General features: G+C 42.3%; 1 protein-coding gene across 3 annotated transcripts in view; it reads left to right on the top strand.

The window, feature by feature from the left end:
- Positions 1-27,914, top strand: part of LOC126485153 (intraflagellar transport protein 74 homolog) — a 224,983-nt gene that overhangs the window by 158,957 nt on the left and 38,112 nt on the right. For all 3 annotated transcript variants that reach the window (XM_050108823.1, XM_050108822.1, XM_050108821.1), the window contains exon 8: positions 12,473-12,697. In XM_050108823.1, coding sequence (XP_049964780.1) covers positions 12,473-12,697 — 225 coding nt within the window. The remainder of the gene's footprint in view (positions 1-12,472; positions 12,698-27,914) is intronic.

The raw sequence follows: 27,914 nt of genomic DNA, 5'->3' as shown, positions 1-27,914 counted from the left end.
CCTGTACTGTTACTTCCACACGGTTTGGTGAGGAGGCACGGAACTGCAGACCATTCTGCTACTTCCCAAACGCCAATCGCAGGTAGGTTCGGGTGCCACCTCCTGCGCACAACATGACAGGCACCCGCCAGTGCTCCATTCTGTCCGGGAACGACCAGAAAAATGTGAACGACTTTACATTAAAGACATTTCGTCAGGATACCTGTTCCTAGTGGACACAGGCGCCGATGTTTCACTGTTGCCCATGTCCTTAGCGTCATCGAACATCCGCCCTCATCATAATTCACTGCAAGCCATGAATTCCACTAAACTACAATGCTCAGGTTCAACCTCACATGTCGTCTCACTCTCCGCAAACTGCAAACTCGAGTGGACTTTTTTAGTGTGCGAAATTGACGATCCTATACTAGGCGTTGACTTTTTGCGATACCACAAACTTTCACACTGTGTTTCACCATCCGTCCAAGACTCACTTCCCCTGTGCTCCGTTGAGCAACCCACCCCGCGACACATCGGTCCGGGCTCATCTCATTCGTACATGTTTGTCTCAGTCGACGACGTTACAAGAAACCACGCATAAGTGAATTGTCGAGCTTTAACATTTTGCTCGCCTTCGCAAGGAACACTTCGAGCTCTCCCTCCGGCTCCATGAAACACAGCTCCAGCTCTCTGAAGCAGCAAAGGAATTACAGACACTACAGCAAGGACAAATCAAGGTCAGTAAGTGTGCCGAATCTGCTTGCAATCCCAGCAATCGAGCTTCCGTGTGTTTACCTCCCACTACCCCTCGCAACTGTGCTATCAAGACTGCCATAACGTGTACTGACAGTTCCGCAGGGCCACACCCTCCTAACATGGCAGCATTTGACACTAGGCCGGACACAAGTGTGCATGCGTGACGAGTGTTACGTGTTCCCAAACTGACAGCTCCTACCCCGCCCCTCGCGGACAGCACCTCAAACAATGCAACTTCGGCTCCTGCGCACCGCCGTGTGACCACCACTGACAACACAAACAGTGCACTTGCGCCAAGCGTTTCCCCCGCGATATTGCTGCCACAGGCCGCGCCCTCGAACAATGGACTCACTAACGCTTCACAAGCTCTACCGAGCTCACCCGACCACGGTGCCACTGCTTCGGGCTGGTGGCCATCTTGTCACGTTGACGCCTAGGACACTTCGCCGCCTCGGCTCCCGTCAGATCCACTGACTGGCTCCGAACACCACGACCAAGCCTCGTCTGCCCCGCCCGCCACACATTGTAAACAAACCACCTCCTGCGCCGCCGGCAACATTTCTGTCGTCACCAATGGCACGGTTCACAAGCTTCGCGTCATGCCAGGCCCCCTGATCTCCAGTAAACCACGTCAACTTTGTCCCGAGCGCCTCTCCGACCTTAAAAAGCAAATTTCTGAGCTTCTAAGCTCCAGTGTCATTGAACCCTCTGCCAGTAGCTGGTCTACGCCCATTCATATGACACCCAAGAAAGACGTGCCCTGGCACATGTGCGGAGACTACTGTCGACTAAACACATGAACAATTATGGACACCTACCCCGTACCCAATATTGCTGACTTTACCAGTTCCCTCGCAGGTGCGACCACGTTCTCTGTCATTGATTGCAAACAGGCCTACCACCAGATCCCCATGGCTCCTGAAGACATTGAGAAGACAGCAATCACCACCCCAGTCGGGTTATTTCAGTTTCAATTCATGCCCTTCGGTCTGAAAAACGCAAGCCAGACCTGTCAACGCTTCATCAACGAAGTACTATTCGAACTAAAATTCTGCTTTGCATATCTTGATGACATTCTTGTGTTCAGCTCCTCCGTCAAGGACAACGTTTGACATGTGCAAACTGTTATGAACACTCTCGCGGCAGCAGGCATCGAGACCAATCAGGACAAATTGCAGCTACATCAACCTGCTTTTCGGGTCTCTGCTGACGGCATTTCACTGTCCCCTGAGAAAGTACAAACAATACTAAACCTACCCAGACCTTCATCATTCAAAGAGCTCTGGCACTTTCTGGGGATGGTTAATTATTGTTGCCGACATCTACCTTGGGCTGCGGAGATTCAGGCTCCACTGATGGACGCCTTTGCAGGCACCAAGACTTCTGGATCTCGGCCCGTTCCATGGACCCCTACTATGACTGCCTCTTTCACTGCCCTCAAAAATCTTCTTGCCGAGGCCTGCACCATCGCGCATCCTCATCCCAATTCGCAGCTTTTCATCACCACAGACACGAGCAATACTGCCATCGGCGCTGTCCTTAACCAGACAGTCAACGACCAAACTTCGCCCATGCAGTTCTTCTTGCGCAAGCGCACCAATGCACAATGGAAATATTCCGCGTTTGACAGGGAGTTGCTCGTGGTCTACGAAGCGATCAAGCATTTTAAGACTGACGTTGAGGGACACCCTTTCTATGTTTTAACAGACCACAAACCCCTGGCTGCGGCCATTACAAACCCGCCAGCTGACCCACCTCCTCACCGCTTCAGATGCATGGACTTCATATCTCAGTTCACCACTGATGTCAGACACATAAAGGGTGCTGACAATATTAGTTGCTGATTTTCTTTCACGAGTCGACACTGTCCATCCGCTGTTAGACTTCTCTGAGCTGCCTAACCTCCAACCTGCCGACGAGGACACACAAAACCTGATTTCAGATTCTTACCTCTTCACTACACTTCGTCCGCACCACCTTCCCTGGCATTTCTGGTGAGATCTGGTGCGACGACAGTACGGGCACGTTACACCCCCTCATCCTAACCACGCTCCGTCGGGCTGTCTTCAACGCACTGCATAATTTAGTTCACTTCAGTGTTTGTGTCGGCCCGCCTTGTAGTGGAGCGCTTTGTGTGGAGAAGTGTCAACAAGGACTGCCAGCAATGGGCACGCTCTTGCATCGCGTGCCAACGCTGCAAAGTACACGAGCACACTTCACCCTCCCTCGGCACCTTTTCGATCCCTCCTGGTGGGCGTTTCCAACATATTCATATTGACATTGTCGGTCCTCCCCCCCCCCCCCCCCCCCCCTCTAACAGCTTTCGGTATGTTCTCTCATCTATCGTCCGAACAACTTGCTGGGTCAAGGCTGTCCCCCTCCCCAATATCACGGCAGAAACTGTTGCTCGAGCTTTCGTCATGTCATGGGTATCGCGTAATACTACACAACAATATAACAGAGGAAATAAAAATTGCTATATATCCAATATTTAAAATTAAAGTAAAGACATTTCTATCAAAGCACTGTTTCTGTTCTGTAAAAGAATTTCTGAATATGTAACAAACAAAGTTACTTAAAACTTAAATTCTAAGAATAGGTGTCTAACTTTAATAAGCCTTTTATTTGCTAATACTATATATTATTGCAACTTTTCTTTGACGCGTCCAGTCAATTGCACAACTTTTGGTTTATGATAAAACTGGACCAATAAAAAAAATCAAATCAAATCCAAAAAGCAAAACTTTGTGTCAAGCTAATTATCTAAAATATCTCTTGGGATACTTAATCGTTAGCTACACTGTGAAGACCTCAGGAAGTTACAAAAAATTTGATGGAACAGATACTCCCAGTACTTTTATAGCCACAGCAGGGTCAGAGTTGGTGAAAAACAGGGATAAGTATTTTCTACTAACTGTTACACCCACAATCATTTTATTTCATCTTTAAACAACAGCACAGCTTATTTGTCAGCAGATAAAGCCACTCCACTAATGGTAATCTGGTTAATGTAGGAAAAATCAGACTGCTACTTACCATAAAGACGACACATTAAGTTGTGCTACCTACTGTAAAGAAGACACATTAAGTTGCACACTGGCACAGTTAAAAGACACTTACATAGAGCTTTCGGCCACAGCCTTCACCATTAAAGAGAGACACACACACCATTCACCACACACAGGCAAGCACACCTGATGCACACACGCCTGCCAACTTCAGCATCTCTGGTCAGAATGCAGCTATCATGTGGGATGCAAGCAGCAATCTGGAGGGCCCTTGGAATGGGAAGGGATTGTAGTGTATGTGTGGGAAGAGAGACAAACACAGTCTGATGGAGTGTGCAGGGGCTAGAATGCCAACATGTGCAGCATCAGGTTGTGGGACAGGGATGTGGTTAAAAAGGAGCAGAAAAGGAGAGGAGAAGGGAAAGACTGGCAGATGCGTTGGCAGAGGGTTGAAAATAAACAAGTTAGGGGATGAGAATGTGGAGGAAATGATAGGTCAGGTAGGGCAGAAACTTTTGGGTGGTGTGGGGACAGTATGTTACCATAGGTTGAGACCGAGATAATTACGGGAGTGAAGAATGTGTTGTAAGGATAACTCCCATTTGCACAGTTCAGAGAAAAGCTGGTAGTGGAGTGAAGGATTCAGATGTCTCGGGTAGTGAAGCAGCAATTGAAATCAAGTGTGTTAAGTAGAGCTGCACGTTGCATGTTGGGCCACAGGCTGGCCTACTTTGCTCTTGGCCTCAGTTTGGCTGTGGCCGTTCACCGTGGTAGACAGCTGGTTGGTAGTCATACCAATATAAAACGCTGTGCAGTGATTGCAGCAGAGCTGGTAAATGATATGGCTGCTTTCACCAGTGGTCCAGCCCCTGATAGGTCAGTAAAAACCTGTGACAGGACTGGAATAGGAAGTGCAGGGAGGGCAGATTTGGCCAGTTTTGAACTAGGGTCCTACACACGGATTGATTCTTGTGGAAAGGGCTTGGGATTGGGAATGGAGTGGGGATGGACTAGGAGAGTCTGGACGATGGAACCCACTTTGGGAAGGGTGGGAAGTATCTCGAGTAGGGTGTCACTCATTTCAGGGCATGATGATAGGTAATTAAAGCCGTGGTGAAAGATGTGGTTCAGTTGTTCCACTCTGGGGTGGTACAGGGTGATTATGAAGGGGACACTCCTTTGCAGCTGGTTCTTGGCGTTGGTGAGAGGATAGGGGATGCGAGGGGAAATGGCACGGGAGATCTATTTGCCGGTTAGATCTGGGGGTAGTGCCTGTCTGAGAAGGCCTTGGTGAGACCCTCAGCATACTGAACAAGGAAGTTTTTGTCATTGCAGACAAACCATCTCCAGGTGACCAGGCTGTATGGGAGGAAGTTTTTGGTGTGAAAGTGATGACAGCTGTCGATATCCAGGTACTGTTGGTGGTTGGTGTGTTTAATGTGGACAGAGGTGCAGAGGGAGCCATCAGAAAGGAGGAGATCAGGATCTAGGAAGGTGGCATGCTGGGTTGAGGAGGATCACTTGAAGTGGATGGGAGAGAAGCTGTTGTGGTTGTGAAGGATCAAAGATATCTTAAACGTTCCTCGGAGTCTTTATGCTTACCTTTCAAAATTGTCTTCTGTACTTTTATTCCATTTCCACTAGCTTGAGAAGCAGACCAATCATTTATGCTTGATTTTTCTTCCCATCTCCATCAGTACTTTTTCCTGTCCCTAATCTCAAAGCAATAGTCTTAGCTGCTATCGCAGAATCCAGCTGCATCATAGCATAGTTTCTGATCCAGTCACTACAAGTTTTTTTTTTTCATTTATTCATTTTCCATTTCGGACTCTTTAATTAAAGGACTTCACAAAATAACATATAATATTTTGGACATCTGATATGCAAGTGAGTGAGATTATGAATCGTCTTTGGTCCAAATAGTTGGATATGCAAAGTAAGTAATCATGTAAGAGCTGGAAATGTTGGTGAGAGATCACTAATATCAATAGCTGCTATTGCCATGTTGTGCTGGCTGCTGTGGGAGTCCACACTGACCAAAATAAGGAAGGAGAGAAGTGGTGATGGCTGAGTAAACGTAACATAACTTGATTCCTGTGCCTCCTATACACAAGTACTTTACTCTCTATTAATACTCACAGAACACAGGCTAAGTAACACCTTTCTATAACTTAATACTAATTAAACAGTGGAAAATCCAGGATGGAATGTAACAATATTATGAGAAGGAAAGTTGCTACTCACCATATAACAGAGATGCTGAGTCGCAGTTAAGCACAACAAAAATACTCTCACAATTATAACTTTCAGCCATTAAGGCCTTTATCAACACACACACACACACACACACACACACACACAAAACTCACACACACGACTGCAGTCTTAGTCTCAACTGCCTGAGACTGCAGTCGTGTATTGAGGGTTGCGTTTTGTGTGTGTGTGTGTGTGTGTGTGTGTGTGTGTGTGTGTGTGTGTGTGTGTGTGTGTATTGTTGATGAAGGTCTTAATGGCTGAAAGCTATAATTGTGATAGTCTTTTTGTTGGGCCTATCTGCGACTCAGCATCTCCACTATGTGGTGAGTAGCAACTATCCTTCTAATAATATTGCTTAGTACTGATGCTCTTGAAGTGTGTGACTGAACCGAGCTGATCAGCAATGGGCAGGTGGTTGAATCAGTGTGGACAGGGGGCACTGAATTCCGTCTTCATGGAGGTGTGGCACTGCCTGCTCTTTCCATTGGTGTGCAGGTCAGCACCTTCTTGACATGGTTTCATGGCACTGCGCTGGTCAGTGTACAGTCGATGTTTCAGGACTGCACAGCTCATCCATGTTTTTCACTTTCAGTCAAAAGTAGAATCACAAACATTTGAACTTTTATTATATATTTAAATATGTTCCGTGTTGCTCTGTTTTTGTTTCTGGCTGCCTTTGCTGATTTGTGGCTGAGGTCAAAACTACGGACGGAAATAATATCCATGTTGATTTTTCCCCTTGTCCATGGTTTAGTGCAGTTGTCTAGTATTTTATAAAGATCTTTAACAAGATTCCATCTGGAACAAAATAAGAAACTGAGAATTTTGTAAATTAAAAAAAAAGCCACCTAGCCACTCCTGCATTTTAAATGATTATTTAGGTTCAATGACTGAAGAATCCTGTTGGCTGCATGATTAATATCAATGCTTTCATAAATAAGCCTCTGTTCTTGTGGCACACTAATAACTGTTATTTTAAGTTCAATATCGGTGTTGTCATGTCAGCATGAAGTTAGCAATATGAGATAAGCAACAGCTCTTTAAGGGGGGATGTTGATGAAAAACACACACTATTTCAAAAATGCACCAAATCCACAGTTTTGGAGATATGGCAATGAAATTTTGTACCACGATTTACATGAAAGTAACACATTTACATATAAAATCCTTTGATTATATATATCCAACTTTTTTTTGAATGAAATTTGAACTTTTATTTTCAAAAAATAATGTATGTTCCTTTTTCTCAGTAAGTATTCAAGAGAGTTCTACAAAAATTTCTCTGTTTCATCTCTTTATATATTGTAAGCTTCTCTCATGAGGTTTTTGGAATAGGTCAAATAGGAGAATTTTCATAATTTTTTAATTATAATTCCACAAGTATAATTTTACATTCATGCAAAATTCCAAGCACTTTGCCCCATATCTCAGCTCTCAATCAGAATTTCAAAATTTGCTCTTGAGACAACGTTTATTAGCTTTACAGAAATATGAGTACAAAATTTCATAATTCTAGCATTCAGAGAATCTGAGGAAAAGGTACAGAAACTTTAAAAAACAAACTTTTCAGGAAACACAATTTAAAGCTCAACCTAACTTTTTTCCTTGTCACTTCTTCAGAAGGCACCGCATTTGTACTCTGGGTCATCTTTCCCTTCAAGGTTTCTCTTCTGGTTTCTTCTTGTCTGTCTTCTTTCCTTTACCAGGTCTTCAACTGACTTTTCAGCTGCAGAGACGCGCTGTAAATCTGTTTTTCTCAGGATATCTTGAGTAAAATTTCCTATCTTGAAGCCCATTCTTTCTAATACCTTCATCCTCCTGACATTCCCATAATTAAATATAATAACTGCAACATAAGTTGCAATTCTGACAACTGTAACAGATGCAAATGTGTTTTTAGGGCATCTTTTCCGTATGAGTGAATTTTGAGACACATTTGGGTTTTGGGTTTTGCCATGAACACACTTTTTGAAAAGTGCAGGAGCAGCCAGAAACCTGTAAGTGGACTTGACAAGATCCAAGGTAACGATTTGGAAGCCTCTCCTTGTGAGTGTAGGGGTTGTTATCCCTCTGAGCTTGTAGATATTTACACCAGCTAATGTGGCACAGATTATGAATAGGGTGTTCATCTGTTGACAACATGTGGAATATGTAGCCCATACTGCACTTTTCATGTCATTTACATTGGAAAGATTCTGTCTGATAGCCTTGCCATAATACTCTTGAAGAGAGTCTATCATCTTCTTTGTGAGTCTGTTGTGTCCACCAATGCCCTTTCCATCTTCCAACTTTTAGCCTTTCATGTCACTGACAAGTTTCCTCAATCTTGAACCCATTCTCTTCTGGATGTGACCTATGCATTCAAGTTTCTCAATTGAAAGTTCTCCATAAAGTTTTCTCTCATTCACAGACTTGAATACATTGGAGTCACCATCCCCCAGATATTCCACATATCTGACTCCACATTCCTTGACAGATCTCTTAAAAATAATTTGCATACCAGCTCCTTCCATTCCGCCACTAGAACCAGAAAATGTTTTGCTGCAGTTATGTCCTTTTACAGCTTCTTCACATTCTCCACTAAGTGCATAGTTATGGCAGAATTTGCTCATAACTTGAACATCTAGTAACTTCCCTGTTTCAATACTTACGACACTTGACACACCACATAAAGACATATGCCCTCTTTTCATGAATGTACCATCACATGACACAACAAGATCTGTCCTAACATGACCAGAATCGTTCTCGTCTAACGGATCATTGTCTGCAATAGCTTCTACTACAGCTGTTACCATACTGTCCTCACACATGTCAGAAATTATGTTTTCCAGTACACAGTTTATTTGTGTAAATCTCAGACATGGTGCTGGCATATTCATTATTCCTCACAATAAATTTCCCCCTTTCTCTCCCAACTACAATGCACCTCAATCCAAAGGTAAACCTCATATTAGCTTCATAGTACCAGTTTTTACATTTAGAAGTTTTGAATGAACTATCAGCATCACATTTTTTGCACACAATATGCAGATTGGCTGCCAAGCCTTCTCCCGTACCATCATCTATAATCTGAATGTTATCACTACCACACATCTTACAAATACAAGAAAATTTCACTGCTGCAGTCAATAATTCAACATCAGTTAATCTAAATTAAAGGTACCGAGTTTCATCACTGTAGTATGCACCATTTACCTCACCAATTTTTCGCTTGGAGCTGCTAGGAAACGAGTTCACATTTTCAGCAGATGTTCTTACTTCGGACATAGCCTCATTGCTGGATTGCCATTGTTTCTCACGTCTCCCATTCACTACATTATTCAAATGCAGTTTATCCAGTTTTTTATACACTCTTTGTGATCGTGGCATAACTGAATGAAGAAAGAATCGAACACTTATATAAATGTCTATCAGTATCACTAGGCAAAAAAAGAATTGCTTCATCATAAATGATGCAGCTAGTTTGTTATTGTTTATAATATACAGAACAGAGTCAAAGATGATCTATAAAACCAAAGAGTATGTATCACGGCCTTCTAGATGAATCCCGCACATGTTTGGTTGAAAGTAATACACAGAATCGTTGTTCACTGAGCTGGTATTGAAGTGCTGCTTCAAAACGTGGGTGCGCCAGGGAGGCCACATCACACTTTTAATTAATTTTCAGGCACTTCGGATGCGATTTCAACATTGGTACTTTGGGAACTTATTGTCCATGAGTTGTACTAACAAATAAAAAATAAATTGAAAATTGACATTTTTGGTCAATTTCATCAACGTACCCCCCTTAATACAACTGAGGAAGTAGCAGCTTTTTTCAAAATAGTGTCATTCCTGTTAACAATGCCATGTTGAAGTTAGCTTGAGTAATTACTTTAGTTTATAGTATTTTTCCAAAACTAATTATTAATGCAGTTTCTAACAGCTGATCTTGTTTCGTAACATATATGTTTAGTCTATTTCTTAACATATACATATCTAAAAACAAAGATGATGTGACTTACCAAATGAAAGTGCTGGCAGGTCGACAGACACACAAACAAACACAAACATACACACAAAATTCAAGCTTTCGCAACAAACTGTTGCCTCATCAGGAAAGAGGGAAGGAGAGGGGAAGACGAAAGGAAGTGGGTTTTAAAACCCACTTCCTTTCGTCTTCCCCTCTCCTTCCCTCTTTCCTGATGAGGCAACAGTTTGTTGCGAAAGCTTGAATTTTGTGTGTATGTTTGTGTTTGTTTGTGTGTCTGTCGACCTGCCAGCACTTTCATTTGGTAAGTCACATCATCTTTGTTTTTAGATATATATTTCCTACGTGGAATGTTTCCCTCTATTATAATCTTAACATATACACCTAGTCTTTTCTACAATCCCAATGGTTCTTCTTTCTCATAGGTTATATGTCTCCTACATTACTGTTGTCCATCATACAAAAGTAGTGAAAGCAATAAATTTAACCTACAGTTTCTGAAAATTGGCTAGAGTGACACATTATTAGGAAACAAGAGTAATTAAATCAAAGTACAAATTATTAATTGTAAATGTGAAAACTACTTTTGATAACAACAGAAAAAGTTTATTACATGCTGATTTTTATATAAGAATAAAAACATTTCATATACCGGGTGATCAAAAAGTCAGTATAAATTTGAAAACTGAATAAATCACGGAATAATGTAGATAGAGAGGTGCAAATTGACACACATGCTTGGAATGACATGGGGTTTTATTAGAGCCAAAAACATACAAAAGTTCAAAAAATGTCCGACAGGTGGCACTTCATCTGATCAGAATAGCAATAATTAGCATAACAAAGTAAGACAAAGCAAAGATGATGTTCTTTACAGGAAATGCTCAATATGTCCACCATCATTCCTCAAAAATAGCTGTAGTCAAGGAATAATGTTGTGAACAGCACTGTAAAGTATGTCCAGAGTTATGGTGAGGCATTGGCGTCAGATGTCGTCTTTCAGCATTGCTAGAGATGTCGATCGATCACGATACACTTACGACTTCAGGTAACCCCAATAATCATGCGGACTGAGATCTGGGGACCTGGGAGGCCAAGCATGACGAAAGTGGCGGCTGAGCACACGATCATCATCAAACGACACGCGCAAGAGATCTTTCACACGTCTAGCAATATGGGTTGGTTCTAATAAAACCCCATGTCATTCCAAGCATGTGTGTCAATTTTTACCTCTCTATCTACATTATTCTGTGGTTTATTAAGGTTTCAAATTTATAGTGACTTTTTGATCACCCGGTATGTAAAGGAAGGAAATAGATAGTAGTTTTAAATCTATTAATAGTGGTTGACAGTATACACATTGTTTGGCAACACACATATTCCTAATTATTTTCATTTGTAATATTAAGCATTTCATGACATTTGTTGAGTTTCCCTAGAAGATTATGCCATAATGAATAACTGACTCAAAGTAGCAGTGAGAGAGATATTCTCCCTGGTGTCTAAGTATGTGGCACCTGCCAAAATATGCAGTGCAAATGCTAAGCTGTTAAGTTTATAAGTGTGAGTGACAGTATCCAATCATCTGTTAGGATGATAATTGTCTGTCCTGTGCATGCTGCCAGCCAATGATGTCATTCCTCTCTCTCTGTCGTGCCACCAAAGTTTGAGCCTCATAGTGGCAATCTTCCACCTGGTCTTCCTCAGTAAAAATTTTGCTGATTCTTCCTCCTCATCTGAGTAACAGCTCCAGCCGTGGTGTCCACCTGCTCTTAATAACTACTAGTAGATTGACTTCATTCACTAACTCCTGTATGATATGCTAATATTCATAATTAAAAACCTGATCTTCATAATTGAAAACTAAATATTTCTGAATGTATTCTATAAAAGAAAAATTACTTGTTTACTGACCTAGATTGCTCTCTAGAATCAAAGTTACAGGACTTTGTGAAATTGTTACAGTACTTCTTGAAATTTCAGTATTTTGTGTTGTACATATTGCACTACAGGACTGTTCCACATTCACTACACTTGCCAAATATCTTACCAACAGACTACAACATTTTCTCAACATATGCACAACATACTGCTAAAGTTGGTAAACCCATATTTTGGGAAATGTTTAACCTCATAACAACAGACTCTTATGAAAGACTTTTTTAACCAAAATATCTTGCTATGGGAATTGTATAGCATTTTTTAGTGCCTGTTTTCATTAATAAACCTCCATTTATCTCAGAAAGTTGTTTTAAAACTGAAATCTCTCATGAGAAGTGATAACATAAAACAATACTGAAATGAACACACAAATCATTGATAGAGAAATAGATGTAATTTGTTTTTGTAGGAGATAAGTGTCATGACTCTGCTTCTTATACAAGCAGTAACCATTTGCTGATCTGATGTACAACTTTCCAGTATGGTCTAATTATGCTTTTCTTTGTTCTATAATTAACAATTTCAATAAGTTAGTAATGTGTATTAATTTATGTTGTAGGTTGAAGCGTTGGAAGGAAAGATTAAAACTGAAATGGAAACTCTGCGAGAAAAAATGACAACAATGACAAATGAAATGGCTTCTCTTTCTAATTTAGACAAACTTAGAGAGGATGCTCTCAGCAAACAGGAACTTCTGATAAAAGAAAAGGAAGTTCTTTTAGAAAAGCAAGCTCCTCTTAAGATGAATGTTGAGGAACTGCAAATTAAGTTTGATGATCTGAAGGTGTGTGTGTATTCAAATTTTACAAATTCTGGATCTGTGTCTTGATAGTGTGTTTTTCCGAGAGAGAGAGAGAGAGAGAGAGAGAGAGAGAGAGAGAGAGAGGATCCTATTAAGCCTTATTACATGTATTCATTGAGTGCACCTTTTGCAATTGCACTTTTTAAATTATTGCAAGAATGACTTTGTTATGGACTTTCATACTAGTACTAATCAAAAAATGGGAAGTCTAAAAGGTGGAATAAATATATGGAAGAACTATACAATGGAAGCAAACTTGATGACAGTGCTATAGAAAGGGAAGAGGGAGTTAATGACAATGAGGTGGGAGACATACTATCTACATGTGGATGGCTACTCTGCAAATCGTACTTCAGTTCCTGGCAGAGGGTTCATCAAACCACCTTCATAATAATTCTCTGTTATTCCACTCTTGAAAAGTGTGTGGGAAAAAATGAACACCTGTATCTTTCAATGCGAGCTCTGATTTCCCTTATTTTATGATGACGATTGTTTCTCCCTATGTAGGTCGGTGTCAAAAAAAAAAACATTTTTGCATTCAGTGCAGAAAGTTGGTGATTGAAATGTCATGAGAAGATCCCACCGCTACGAGAAACGCCTTTGATAATGATATCCACACCAAATTCTGTATCATGTCCATGACACTCTCTCCCCTATTTCGCGATATTACAAAACATGCTACCTTTTGAACTTTTTTGATGATCTCAGTTAATCCTAAGTGATAAGGATCACACACTATGCACCAGAACTCCAAAAGAAGATGGACAAGCATAGTGTAGGCAGTCTCTTTGGCAGATGTGTTGCATCTTCTAAGTGTTCTGCCAGTAAAATGCAGTTTTTGGTTTGCCTTCCCCACAACATTTTCTATGTGTTCTTTCGAATTTAAGTTGTTCAATGGTGTAATTCCTAGGTGTTTAGTTGAATTTACACCTTTAGATTTGATCAATTTATTGTGTAACCAAAGTTTGACGGATTCCATGTGGCACTCACACTTTTCATTACTTACGATCAATTTCCAATTTTTGCATCATTCATATATCTTATCTAAATCATTTTGCATTGGTTTTGATCTTCTGATGACTTGACTAGATGATAAATGATAGCATCATCTCCAAACAACCTAACAAGGCTGCTCAGATTGTCTCCTCAATCATTTATGTAGATAAGGACAACAGATGACCTATAACACTACCTTGGGTAACACCAGAAATCACTCCTGTTTTACTCGATTACTTTCCCTAAATTACTGCAAACTGTGACCTCTCTGACAGGAAATCACAAATCCAGTCACATAACTGAGAGAGTGTTCCATATGCACATAATTTGATTACAAGCCGCTTGTGAGTTACAGTGTCAAAAGCTTTCTGAGAGTCTAAAAATATGGAATCAATTTGAAATCCTTTGTCAATAGCACTCTACACTTCGTATGAGTAAGGAACTAGTTCTGTTTCACAAGAACGACGTTTTTTAGATCCGTGTTGACTGTATGTCAATAGACCATTAAAATGTAATTAATAATGTTTGAGCACATTATATGTTCAAAATTCTGCTGCATATAGACATGAATGGTATGGGCTTGTAATTTGGTGGATTACTCCTATCGTCTTCCTTGAATATTTGTGTGACCTGTGCTACTTTCTACTCTTTGGGTACAGATCTTTCATTGAGCAAATGGTCATATATGATTGTTAAGTATGGAGCTATTGCATCAGCATACTCTGAAAGGAACATAGTTTGGTATATAATCTGGACTGGAAGATTTGCTTGTAATAAGTGATTTAAATTGCATCACTACTTTAAGGATATCTGCTTCTAAGTTACTCATGGTGCCAGCTGTTCATCAGTCGAATTCTGGAATATTTACTTGGTTTTCCTTGGTGAAGGAATTTCAAAAGGCTGTGTTTAGTAACTCCGCTTTAGCAGCACTATCAACAGTATTTCTGTTACCATTACACATCTGGTGAGCAAGAGGTATGAGACAGGCGAAATACCCTCAGACTTCAAGAAGAATATAATAATTCCAATTCCAGAGAAAGCAAGTGTTGACAGATGTGAAAATTACTAAACTATCAGTTTAATAAGTCACGGCTGCAAAATACTAACTCGATTTCTTTACAGATGAATGGAAAAACTGGTAGAAGCCAACCTCAGCGGAGATCAGTTTGGATTCCATAAAAATGTTGGAACACGTGAGGCAATACTGACCGTACAACTTATCTTAGAAGATAGATTAAGGAAAGGCAGACCTACATTTCTAGCATTTGTAGACTTAGAGAAAGCTTTTGACAATGTTGACTGGAATACTCCCTTTCAAATTCTGAAGGTGGCAGGGGTCAAACACAGAGAGCAAAAGCCTATTTACATTTTGTACAGAAACCAGATGGCAGTTATAAGAGTCGATGGGCATGAATGGGAAGCGGTGGTTGGGAAGGGAGTGAGAAAGGGTTGTAGCCTATCCCCGATGTTATTCAATCTGTGTATTGAGCAAGCAGTTAAGAAAACAAAAGAAAAATTCGGAGTAGGAATTAAAATCCATGGAGAAAAAACAAAAACTTTGAGGTTTGCCGATGACATTGTAATTCTGTCAGAGCCATCGAAGGACTGGGTAGAGCAGTTGAATGGAATGACCAGTATCTTGAAAGGAGGATATAAGATGAACATCAACAGAAGCAAAACGAGGATAATGGAACGTAGTCGAATTAAATCAGGTGATGCTGAGGGAATTGGATTGGGAAATGAGACACTTAAAGTAGTAAATGAGTTTTGCTATTTGGGGAGCAAAATAACTGATGATGGTCGAAGTAGAGAGGATATAAAATGTAGACTGGCAATGGCAAGGAAAGCGTTTCTGAAGAAGAGAAATTTGTTAACATCGAGTATAGATTTAAAGTCAGAAAGTCGTTTCTGAAAGTATTTGTGTGGAGTGTAGCCATGTATGGAAATGAAACATGGACAATAAATAGTTTAGACAAGAAGAGAATAGAAGCTTTCAAAATGTGGTGCTACAGAAGAATGCTGAAGATTAGATGGGTAGACCACATAACTAATGAAGAGGTATTGAATAGAATTGGGGAGAAGAGAAATTTGTGGCACAAATTGACTAGCAGAAGGGATCGGTTGGTAGGACATGTTCTGAGGCATTAAGTGATCACCAATTTAGTATTGGAGGTCAGTGTGGAGGGTAAAAATCATAGAGGGAGATCAAGAGATGAATACACTAAGCAGATTCAGAAGGATGTAGGTTGCAGTAGGTACTGGGGGATGAAGAAGCTTGCACAGGATAGAGTAGCATGGAGAGCTGCATCAAACCAGTCTCAGGACTGAAGACCACAACAACAACAACAACAACAACAACAACAGAGTTTCATTAAATATATGACAAGTATTAATGTCTTTTCCTGTTACCAACATCTGCTTTCAATGTATCTGATATTCTATGTTATGAGTCTTCGTTAGTTTGAGATTGAACAGTTTCCTTTGAGCCCCCTGTGTACCTGTTCAGGTATCATCAGGGCTGTGTTTAGTATGGCTGAGTCTGGGCCCTTCATTAGTATCATCAGCAAACAACATAATAATACAGTCCTTTATAGTTGTGGGAATGTCATTTTTATAGGTCAAGAAAAAGAGCATGACTAATATTGCATATTGTGGGACTCCATATTTTGAGTTCCTCCACTGCAAGTTTAATGTTATTCCAGTGTTGGAGTTTGTCAGTTGGACTCTTTGCAGCTTGTTATGAAGTTAAGCCCTCATCTTAACAACCACCAAGTTTTATCAAGATCATTTCTGCATAACAATATTGTATAACTTTAAACTGTGTTTGAATGTAGACTTGGTTCTTAACTGAACACGTGTCCTACCATACCACATCTGTATGACACCACAAGGCAAAGGAGACACGGTGGCCAGTAAACATCACACTTGGATAAACAATGTGAAGAGAAGAACTATAACCAAAAACAATGAGTGCACTTTCTTTATAATCCACAATAACACTTGAAGGTAATCAAAGTGTCATGTGTCAGGTGGAGGGAATGGAACCAAAAAAAACCTCTTTTCTCCATTTCATTGTAAAGCTCTCCCAGCACCTGCAGCTTATGGTATTTCAATAGAAAAGTGTAAAATGGTAGCAAAGTAATTCAAATTGAAATTGAAAAATTGTTTACAAAATAAGATAATGTCCAGAAACTGGAACAATGGTATAATTGTTAATCTGTACAAGAAATGAGGGTATTATGGTTGCCACTATGATTCCTTCCCCCCCTCCCCCTTCTCTTTCCTGTTCCATTTGCAAAAAGTGTTAAGGGAGAACAGCTGTCAGTAAGTCTTTATATAGGCTCTAATTTCCCTTATTATTTCCATTATGGTCAAACTCCTGAGGGTCTGCCACTGGAATTTGATGTGGATCTCTGTAACACTCTCTAGTTTACTGAACAAATACATGACGAAAGACACCACTCTTCTTTGGAACATCTCTGCCTCCACTATTAACCCTACCAGGTAATGGTCCCAGACTGATAAACAATACTCAAAAATCTATCAATCAAGTGTTTACCATACCACTTCTTTCATAGATGAATTACATTTCCTTGGGATTCTTCCAAGGAATCTCAGCGATGAATCTGACTTTCATGCAACTAGTTTTATAAAGAAAGTATACTACCTAAATTTATGGCCAACTGCATAGGAAAAACTGTGAGATTTTAATCATGGAAAGGATCTAAGTGGCCTTGCACAGTGGATCATTTACAAGTTGTGAATGAAATCGCAGAATGGATTAGTGAGTGTGAATTACCATACTGTCTGGGATTAGTAAACTTTTTACTCAGTTTAAATAAAATCTGTACTAATAGTGCTTGAGAAACAAGACATTGATTAAGCAATAATGGAAATTCCTGGATGGGTCAATACATAAAATAAGGGAAAGGCAACCACTCACCTGCAGCAGACTGACATATAACACATAGACGCATTAACAAAAAAACAGTCTTCACTAGTTTTCAAGATCTCTGGCCCTTCGTCTAGTAGCAAGTACACACATTCAGACGTACAACCTCACAAATATCCAAAAGAATGCTACCACAGCTGTGACAAGACACTGCTTATTGAGAGCAGCAGTTGCATGTCTGATGATTGTGGGTGTGGGTAGGGAAGGGCTCATGAGGCAATGAGGGGTTAGTGACCAACCACAAAGTTGACCATCCAGTTGCTGAACTTGCTGCACACCACAACACAAATGACTTTAACAACTGGTTCACTACACATGCTATTTGGATAGCCCCCTTGTGGTTGATGTGCAGGTGCCAGCACTGGTGTCCTGCATAATCATTCATTTGTTGAATTGTCAATGAAAGTGGGCCTAAGTTGCTCAGTTGAAACAGTGTCATTCATTCCACCCTTTTGGACAATGAAAGTGTTTTCGATGTCACTTACTAGTGGCCAGAATATGGAGAAGTGAGAGGTGAGTGTACATCATCATCATGCAAACAAACTTGTTCAACTCTCTGAAAATGAACTGAGGGTGTTGTCATTGTCGGTTTTGTGGGCATAGTTCTCGGATGTGCCGCTCTAGTTTTTGGAGAAAACCAATGTGGTCATCAAACAGCTGGGCTGTTGGTAAAGATAATGCGATAAAATCACCTGGTACTCACAACTGTTCACCAAGCACTAGTTGCACTGGAGAAGAGGACAAATGTTCTTTTACAGCCCTCTGGGACAGAGCAGAGCCCATAGCAGTGTATCAATCCAAGATTCTTTGTAGCACATGAGAATAGATTCAAGTGAGCAATACATGCACTCCATTATACTGCTACTATCTGGGTGACTGCCACAAAGGTTAAGTAGCTCACCTTGGTCCATAATTAATGGTTGGAGGAATCACATGATGAAGAAACAAGACATTCACAAGTGCCTTGGCAATGGATTCAACTGTGATGTCAGCTAGTGGTATGGCTTCTGACCACATGGTATAACAGTCAGCGATGCTTAGTAGGTAATGGTGACTGACTGTACATGGTAACAGGCCAACAAGATCCGGGTGGAGATGTGCAAAATGTGCCATTGACAGAGGACAATCCTGAATGGTTGTATGCATATGCCAGAAAACTTTGTCTTTCTGGCACAAAACACAGGAGTGAGCCCACATACCGATGACTGTCTTTCTTGACACTTGGCCAGACCTCTTTGCTTGCCCCCAGTTTCAGAGTTAGTTTGATGCCAGGATATGACACATTATGAATGACACTAAAGACCGCTTGACATTGTTTTTGCAGGATTAGAGGGCATAAACAGTCACCGCTGCAGCCACACCACACTTCATTTGCAAGTCCGTCTTGCTGTAAGGCAGTGTCCTTTACTACCCGGCTGGCATCTACAAAAAGTCTGCTCAGTGAGCCAGGATTCGAATGTGTTAGCAGTGTTGCCTTAGATAGTGCTGCCTTCAAATCTTCAAACACTTTAGATGCTTCTGTAGCCCACTGAATTGTTCTGTTGTTAGAAATATTTCTCCAGTAAGAAACATATTGAGAGGCTGTTGCACAATCACAACAGGTAGTAAATGACATCAATGAAAGTTCACCATACCAGTAAATCACCAAAGGCTCCTGCAGGTAGTAAGGTGCAGCACATTTTAAATAGCGGAAACCTTTTCTTGCAGCGTTAGCAAATTCACATTTCTCTGCATTAATGAGGAATTAATCTTGAAGACATTGAAAAAGTTGGCTTAAATGTTCTTGCAAGGGCTTAGAAATATCAAATTACCATCAAGAGAGCAAAAGACAAATAGGAGATCCCGTAAAACACTGTGCATAAATCTACGCAGTATCTGCACGGCATTTCTTAATCCTTACGGCAAACAATTGTAATGATATAATCGAAATGGTGTGATGGTGGCCATTTTTTTTTTGGCTTCCTTGGCCAATGAAATCTGTGAAAATGTCTTAGCACAACTGATGACACTAAATACAGCTGCACCACTAATTGTATAATTGAAATCAGTAATGTTTGGTGCTGGATTAGCTGTTCGGTATTATGTCAGCATTTAATAACAGTTAATTTTTGCATAACATCCATGTACCATCGATGCAGAGTGGAGATCACTATTTGACACAGATACGATGCCTTCTTGTTCATTTTTTTGAGCTGCTGCAAATTTCTCTGGAGACATTTGCTGAGCAACGAGACTCATGGATTCATTGAACATGCCACAAAAATCTTCAAGCAGACTGGAACAGCTTGCACACTCTTAGCAATGACAGGAAGAAAATTATTGTGATAAACAGCTGATAACTGGATCTGGCATCACTTTGAAAAATCTTCGAAAGTGTGCTCCTATCAATGGACCACTGACATCAGTGATGATGAACTTCCTTGTCAGCATTTAAGTAGATGCAGATATTGCTTGCTGCAATGTGGCTCATGTTGGTTCAGAGTACAGGTGCCACACAGAAACACTAATTCCTGAACCAGAATCTACCGGGAATCTGATCTGTTACACTGTCTGTAATAAACAGTCAATTAGAACATCTTATCACTGTGATTGTAGCATTGTTGCACTATACACTATAATTCTTTTTGATGTTGTCCAAGTGGTGTTCATTTTCATGACGAGCATGGCCGCCCACTAATGCTTGCTGTTCCCATTTGGCTAATCACATGCATCCAAACTTTTTGTGGAACCAACACCAAGTTGTCTTTTTACTTGAAGTATTCCAATGCAGCCAAAGTTTTGTTCTTCATATACATGAGTTTTGTTTTTAGGTACTGACCTGTATGTGAACTGCTGTTGATTTTCACTGCAAGAGCTGTCTGCTGGTGATGATTGCTGCTTCTTCATGGTGAAGTTGCACAATCCGGTGCCTGCAGCATTTACTCTGGCTGTCATGCCAGTTCCATGGCCAGGGGTGTCTTCATTGTTTCATCATGCATGTTCCACGACCACTCTAGGAAGTTGATGAAATTTGGTCACAAAAATCATTACCTACTAGATAATTAGCAATTATGGTTGCCTTCTTTGCTAGAACCACTAATGGCTGGTTAGTATCTGCCACCAACACAGGACATATTTTTTGTGGGAAGCTTGTTAGCCTCATTAGATGTAATGCAGATTGGATTGAAGGGGTTAAAGAGGCCAAGCTACAAGATCATCAGTTGCTCCATCCTGTGTGCATCAGGGAAGAGTCCCAACTGAGGAAGAACACAGAGACATCACATAATGAACTCAGTTGCAAATTACAATTAATAAAATCAAGAGATATAAGCAAGTAGAAGCAAGAGAGGTGTAAGAGGCTGAAGATGGGCGAGTTGCTCCACCCTCTGCATTCGACCTATATTTCCTCACCTTCCATTACTGCAAGAAAACCAACAGCATGGACAAGTTGATAAAATCTCAGGAAAGAGAATGATAATAACAAGACAATAAATCAATGATAGATGTAAAAGAAGAACTAAAAAGGTGGGAAGGGGAGAATCGAGGCCAGACCACCAAGCAAGGGCAGCCATGGGTCCCTTGGATCTGGCACCCCTTCCAATCACTCAAGTGGCCGATGGCATTGATATGTCCTACCTCACAAACAGGAATAGATACCACCTTCACAGGTAAAATATAAAACCATATCAGTTGCTTTGGCATTGTCTACTAGCACCAGAGGCAGTGTGTCAGCTAGTTTAAGATTTTACTGTAAGTTGGCCAAATTAGGTCAGTCCAGTAGAACATGGGCAACCATCAGATGACATCACATTGACAGTGGCAGGATCCTCAACTCATAATACACTCCTGGAAATTGAAATAAGAACACCATGAATTCATTGTCCCAGAAAGGGGAAACTTTATTGACACATTCCTGGGGTCAGATACATCACATGATCACACTGACAGAACCACAGGCACATAGACACAGGCAACAGAGCATGCACAATGTCGGCACTAGTACAGTGTATATCGACCTTTCGCAGCAATCCAGGCTGCTATTCTCCCATGGAGACGATCGTAGAGATGCTGGATGTAGTCCTGTGGAACGGCTTGCCATGCCATTTCCACCTGGCTCCTCAGTTGGACCAGCGTTCATGCTGGACGTGCAGACCGCGTGAGACGACGCTTCATCCAGTCCCAAACATACTCAATGGGTGACAGATCCGGAGATCTTGCTGGCCAGGGTAGTTGACTTACACCTTCTAGAGCACGTTGGGTGGCACGGGATACATGCGGACGTGCATTGTCCTGTTGGAACAGCAAGTTCCCTTGCCGGTCTAGGAATGGTAGAACGATGGGTTCGATGACGGTTTGGATGTACCGTGCACTATTCAGTGTCCCCTCGACGATCACCAGTGGTGTACGGCCAGTGTAGGAGATCGCTCCCCACACCATGATTTCGGGTGTTGGCCCTGTGTGCCTCGGTCGTATGCAGTCCTGATTGTGGCACTCACTTGCACGGCGCCAAACACGCATACGACCATCATTGGCACCAAGGCAGAAGCGACTCTCATCGCTGAAGACGACACGTCTCCATTCGTCCCTCCATTCACGCCTGTCGCGACACCACTGGAGGCGGGCTGCACGATGTTGGGGCGTGAGCGGAAGACGGCCTAACGGTGTGCGGGACCGTAGCCCAGCTTCATGGAGACGGTTGCGAATGGTCCTCGCCGATACCCCAGGAGCAACAGTGTCCCTAATTTGCTGGGAAGTGGCGGTGCGGTCCCCTATGGCACTGCGTAGGATCTTACGGTCTTGGCGTGCATCCGTGCGTCGCTGCGGTCCGGTCCCAGGTCGATGGGCACGTGCACCTTCCGCCGACCACTGGCGACAACATCGATGTACTGTGGAGACCTCACGCCCAACGTGTTGAGCAATTCGGCGGTACGTCCACCCGGCCTCCCGCATGCCCACTATACGCCCTCGCTCAAAGTCCGTCAACTGCACATACGGTTCACGTCCACGCTGTCGCGGCATGCTACCAGTGTTAAAGACTGCGATGGAGCTCCGTATGCCACGGCAAACTGGCTGACACTGACAGCGGCGGTGCACAAATGCTGCGCAGCTAGCGCCATTCGAGGGCCAACACCGCGGTTCCTGGTGTGTCTGCTGTGCCGTGCGTGTGATCATTGCTTGTACAGCCCTCTCGCAGTGTCCGGAGCAAGTATGGTGGGTCTGACACACCGGTGTCAATGTGTTCTTTTTTCCATTTCCAGGAGTGTATGTGGCCATGGGTCAGTGTGGCTAATGTGAAGCTAACAGAAAATGGCAGACTTTCTGCCAGAAGAACAAAGGGAAGAGTACCACATGGTCATGGTCCCCTTTATAGCTCACAGTTTGTTCAGAGAAACCAGGGCACACAAATCTGTGTTCCAAGCCTCCAACAATGTATGCCATTGTCAGCCGAACATCTGGTTCCAGTACCCCCATTTCCAAAGTTGGCTTCATGGTAGCCAGCCTAGCCATCTGGTCAAGATGTTCTTTCCCTCGGATCCCAACATGACCTAGGGTCCAGACAAAGATGACCCACCATCCAGCTTCATAGAGGTCAGGAAGGAGATCCTGCATAGTCACTACCAGTGGCTGCCAAGGATAGCATTGGTTGATAGCCTCAAGCCTACTCAAGGAGTTAATGCCAATTTAGAACATCTCGTTGGTGCCAAAATGAATGTGACTGAGGATTCGAGTGATGGCCAACAGTTCTACAATGAATACACTGTATCCATTCAGCAGCGGGCCTAGTTCAGTGTGCCTTGCATGTGTGTAGACAAAACTTACTCATCCCTTGACAGCAGAGCCATCAGTGTATACCACTTCAGATCCCGGAAATGCAACAAGGATGGCCAGAAAGAGTAAAAACTGTGGGATCAACAGAGTCTTTTCAGTCCAGAGAGTAGGTCGTGACAGATCCAAAGATATTGGGTGCACACCATGTGATGGTGTACACAATTGCTCCCTGATAAGAGGTGAGTGGGGAAGTTGGAATTCAGGGTAGAGACACTGTACACAAATTACGACTGTGACTCCAGTCCTGGGCCTATGTTGTGGGAGGTGGATCTCCCTGTCAGGTAAAAGGACAAGGTAGTTTGGATGCTGAGGGAAGCAGAGAATCTGTATTGTATAGTTCAGCAGCAGTTGTTGGCACCTGATCTGCATTGGAGAGACTCCAGCCTTAAAGAGTAAGCTGTTCACAGGGCTGGTCAGAAATGCACTTGTCACAAGTCAGACCCCACAATGGTGTATTGGGTCCAGCATCTGCAATGCTGAAGGAGATGCAGAGCTATATGCCAGTCTCCCCTAATCAAGATGCGACAGTATCAGAGCTTAATAGAGCTGCAAAAGTCTAGAGCAGTCTGCACCACACCTGGTGTTACTGAGACAGCAAAGAGTAGTAAGGTGGGACCAACACATTCGCTTAAGTTAGCAACGATGGGGAAGCCTTGTCAACTGGGCATTGAAGACCAATCCCAAAAAATGATAAGACTCCCCCACACTGAACATTTGGTCATCAAGATAAAGTCCTGGATGGAGATAAACAGCACAACAATGACAGAGGTGCATGACACTTGTCTTGGTCGCTGAAAACAGAAGCTATGTTTGAGAGCCCAGGACTGCATCTTTTGTGTTGCACCCTGCAGTCAGTGTACAGCAATACCTACATTGGAGGAACAATACTAAGTGCAAAAATTGTCAGTATACAGGGAAAGTGACCCCATTCTCTTGTATAAGGGGGTGCTGTGTGAAGCACAAGCTTGACTGGGAAATATGATGTGACAAGAAGTTCTGGATGAAAATGTGGAGTGGGCTTCACAGACTGCACTCATGTAGAGTAATGAGGATGTGATGACAACACAAAGCCGTTTGCAAGTCAAAGAAGACAGTGGTAAGGTGTTGATATGCCAGGCAAAAGTTGACCAGACAGTAGACTCCAGTCAAACGAAATTGTAGAATGGCCTCGGCAAAAACCTCCCTGGGATAGAGCCAAAAGACCTCAAGGATCAAGATACCAACACAGCTGCTGGCTAATCATCCATTCGAGCAACTTGCGGAGAACTGTAGTGAGACCAACTGGGCAATAGCTGTCCATCTCAAGGGGATGTTTACCCGCCCCCATTACTTCAAGCGCTGATAGAAAGCACCGATGCTGAAATCGTTATAGGTACAGAAAGCTGGCTGAAGCCAGAAATAAATTCTGCCGAAATTTTTACAAAGGTACAGACGGTGTTTAGAAAGGATAGATTGCATGCAACTGGTGGTGGCGTGTTTGTCACTGTTAGTAGTAGTTTATCCTGTAGTGAAATAGAAGTGGATAGTTCCTGTGAATTATTATGGGTGGAGGTTACACTCAACAACCGAGCTAGGTTAATAATTGGCTCCTTTTACCAACCTCCCGACTCAGCAGCATTAGTGGCAGAACAACTGAGAGAAAATCTGGAATACATTTCACATAAATTTTCTCAGCATGTTATAGTCTTAGGTGGAGATTTCAATTTACCAAATATAGACTGGGACACTCAGATGTTTAGGACAGGTAGTAGGGACAGAGCATCGAGTGACATTATACTGAGTGCACTATCCGAAAATTACCTCGAGCAATTAAACAGAGAACCGACTCGTGGAGATAACATCTTGGACCTACTGATAACAAACAGACCCGAACTTTTCGACTCTGTAAGCGCAGAACAGGGAATCAGTGATCATAAGACCGTTGCAGCATCCCTGAATAAGGAAGTAAATAGGAATATAAAAAAAAGGGAGGAAAGTTTATCTGTTTAGCAAGAGTAATAGAAGGCAGATTTCAGACTACCTAACGGATCAAAACGAAAATTTCTGTTCCAACACTGACAATGTTGAGTGTTTATGGAAAAAGTTCAAGGCAATCGTAAAATGCATTTTAGACAGGTACGTGCCGAGTAAAACTGTGAGGGACGGGAAAAACCCACTGTGGTTCAACAACAAAGTTAGGAAACTACTGCTAAAGCAAAGAAAGCTTCACTGCAAGTTTAAACGCAGCCAAAACCTCTCAGACAAACAGAAGCTAAACGATGTCAAAGTTAGCGTAAGGAGGGCTATGCGTGAAGAATTCAGTGAATTCGAAAGTAAAATTCTATGTACTGACTTGACAGAAAATCCTAGGAAGTTCTGGTCCTACGTTAAATCAGTAAGTGGCTCGAAACAGCATATCCAGACACTCCGGGATGATGATGGCATTGAAACAGAGGACGACACGCGTAAAGCTGAAATACTAAACATCTTTTTCCAAAGCTGTTTCACAGAGGAAGACCGCACTGAAGTTCCTTCTCTAAATCCTCGCACAAATGAAAAAATGGCTGACATCGAAATAAGTGTCCAAGGAATAGAAAATCAACTGGAATCACTCAACAGAGGAAAGTCCACTGGACCTGATGGGATACCAATTCGATTCTACACAGAGTACGCGAAAGAACTTGCCCCCCCCCCCCCCCCCCTTCTAACAGCCGTGCACCGCAAGTCTCTAGAGGAACGGAGGGTTCCAAATGATTGGAAAAGAGCACAGATAGTCCCAGTCTTCAAGAAGGGTCGTCGAGCAGATGCGCAAAACTATAGACCTATATCTCTGACGTCAATCTGTTGTAGAATTTTAGAACATGTTTTTTGCTCGCATATCATGTCATTTCTGGAAACCCAGAATCTACTCTGTAGGAATCAACATGGATTCTGGAAACAGCGACCGTGTGAGACCTAACTCACTTTATTTGTTCATGTGACCCAGAAAATATTAGATACAGGCTCCCAGGTAGATACTATTTTCCTTGACTTCCGCAAGGCGTTCGATACAGTTCCGCACTGTCGCCTGAGAAACAAAGTAAGAGGCTACGGAATATCAGACCAGCTGGGTGACTGGATTGAAGAGTTTTTTGCAAACAGAACACAGCATGTTGTTCTCAATGGAGAGACGTCTACAGATGTTAAAGTAACCTCTGGCATGCCACAGGGGAGTGTTATGGGACCATTGCTTTTCACAATATATATAAATGACCTAGTAGATAGTGTCGGAAGTTCCGTGCGGCTTTTCGCGGATGATGCTGTAGTATACAGAGAAGTTGCAGCATTAGGAAATTGTAGTAAATGCAGGAAGATCTTCAGCAGATAGGCACTTGGTGCAGGGAGTGGCAACTGACCCTTAACATAGACAAATGTAATGTATTGCGAATACGTAGAAAGAAGGATCCTTTATTGCATGGTTCTACATGACATGTAGTGAAAAGTAAGTGAAATTGCTCTACTGATTGTTTGAGAAGACAAAAGTAAGCTGATGATTCTCAGACGCAGAGTATCGAGCTTAATGCAGTGCAAAATTCCCAGCGACAGTGTCTGGGTCTGTGTAGACAACATCATTCAGGGAGACCCCACAACATCTGTGTGGGACTATGTCCATAAAGGAGTCGATTCCTTGCCCAAACGTGAAGAAGGGGTGTGCAGTCCAAGAGTGGTAACATACCATTCCCAGCATTCTTGTTGTGTTGTTTTATTAGGTGGTGAGGCCAGGCACAGAGCCGTTTAAAAGCAATGAGTTGCTCCATCAATAGATGTCGCTTATGGTGTTGCAGAGCCTGTCTGTGATCTCTAATAGGCTTCATGATTTCTGAAGTACACCAAGGTATGTCTTCCGACGGCATGAGGGAGGGGGGTGGAGGAGGAATCCTGAGGAACAGGGGTTTGCGAAGTCTGTTGCCAATAGAATAGCTGTGGTTGTGCTCTGGACAGCCACATCAATACCTCCACTTGGCAGAGTAGTAAGGGCAATGGCAGAATCAAAGGCAACCCATCTGGGTGGACACCCAGGCAAATGATGCTGAGCCGTGGACAGGGTGATTGGAAAATGATCACTGTCACGCAGGTCATCACGAACACTCCAGTGGATGGAAGGGAGAAGACAAGGGTTGTAAATGTAAATATCAATGACTGAATAAGATCCATATACCACACTGAAGTGTGTGGGGGCACTGGTATTGAAGAGACAAAGACAGAGCACCACAAGCAAAGTTTCAACACAAGTTTCCATTGTTCGGCAAGCAAAGTTTCAATAACTTTACCATGGCCAGTGATCTTAGTTCCATTCCACAAAGGGTTGTGGGCACTGAAGTCACTCAAAATGCGGAAGGGGGGAAGGAGGTGAGTGGGGAAGTCTGTGCAGACAATGCATTCTGAGACACTTAACGATCAGCAGTGAGATACACATTACAATTG

The sequence above is a fragment of the Schistocerca serialis genome, chromosome 6 (assembly GCF_023864345.2).
Source record: "Schistocerca serialis cubense isolate TAMUIC-IGC-003099 chromosome 6, iqSchSeri2.2, whole genome shotgun sequence".
In the NCBI taxonomy this organism is placed as follows: domain Eukaryota; kingdom Metazoa; phylum Arthropoda; class Insecta; order Orthoptera; family Acrididae; genus Schistocerca; species Schistocerca serialis.
The sequence above is the reverse complement of the archived record's forward strand: the minus strand, read 5'-3'. Positions and strand labels throughout refer to the sequence as shown.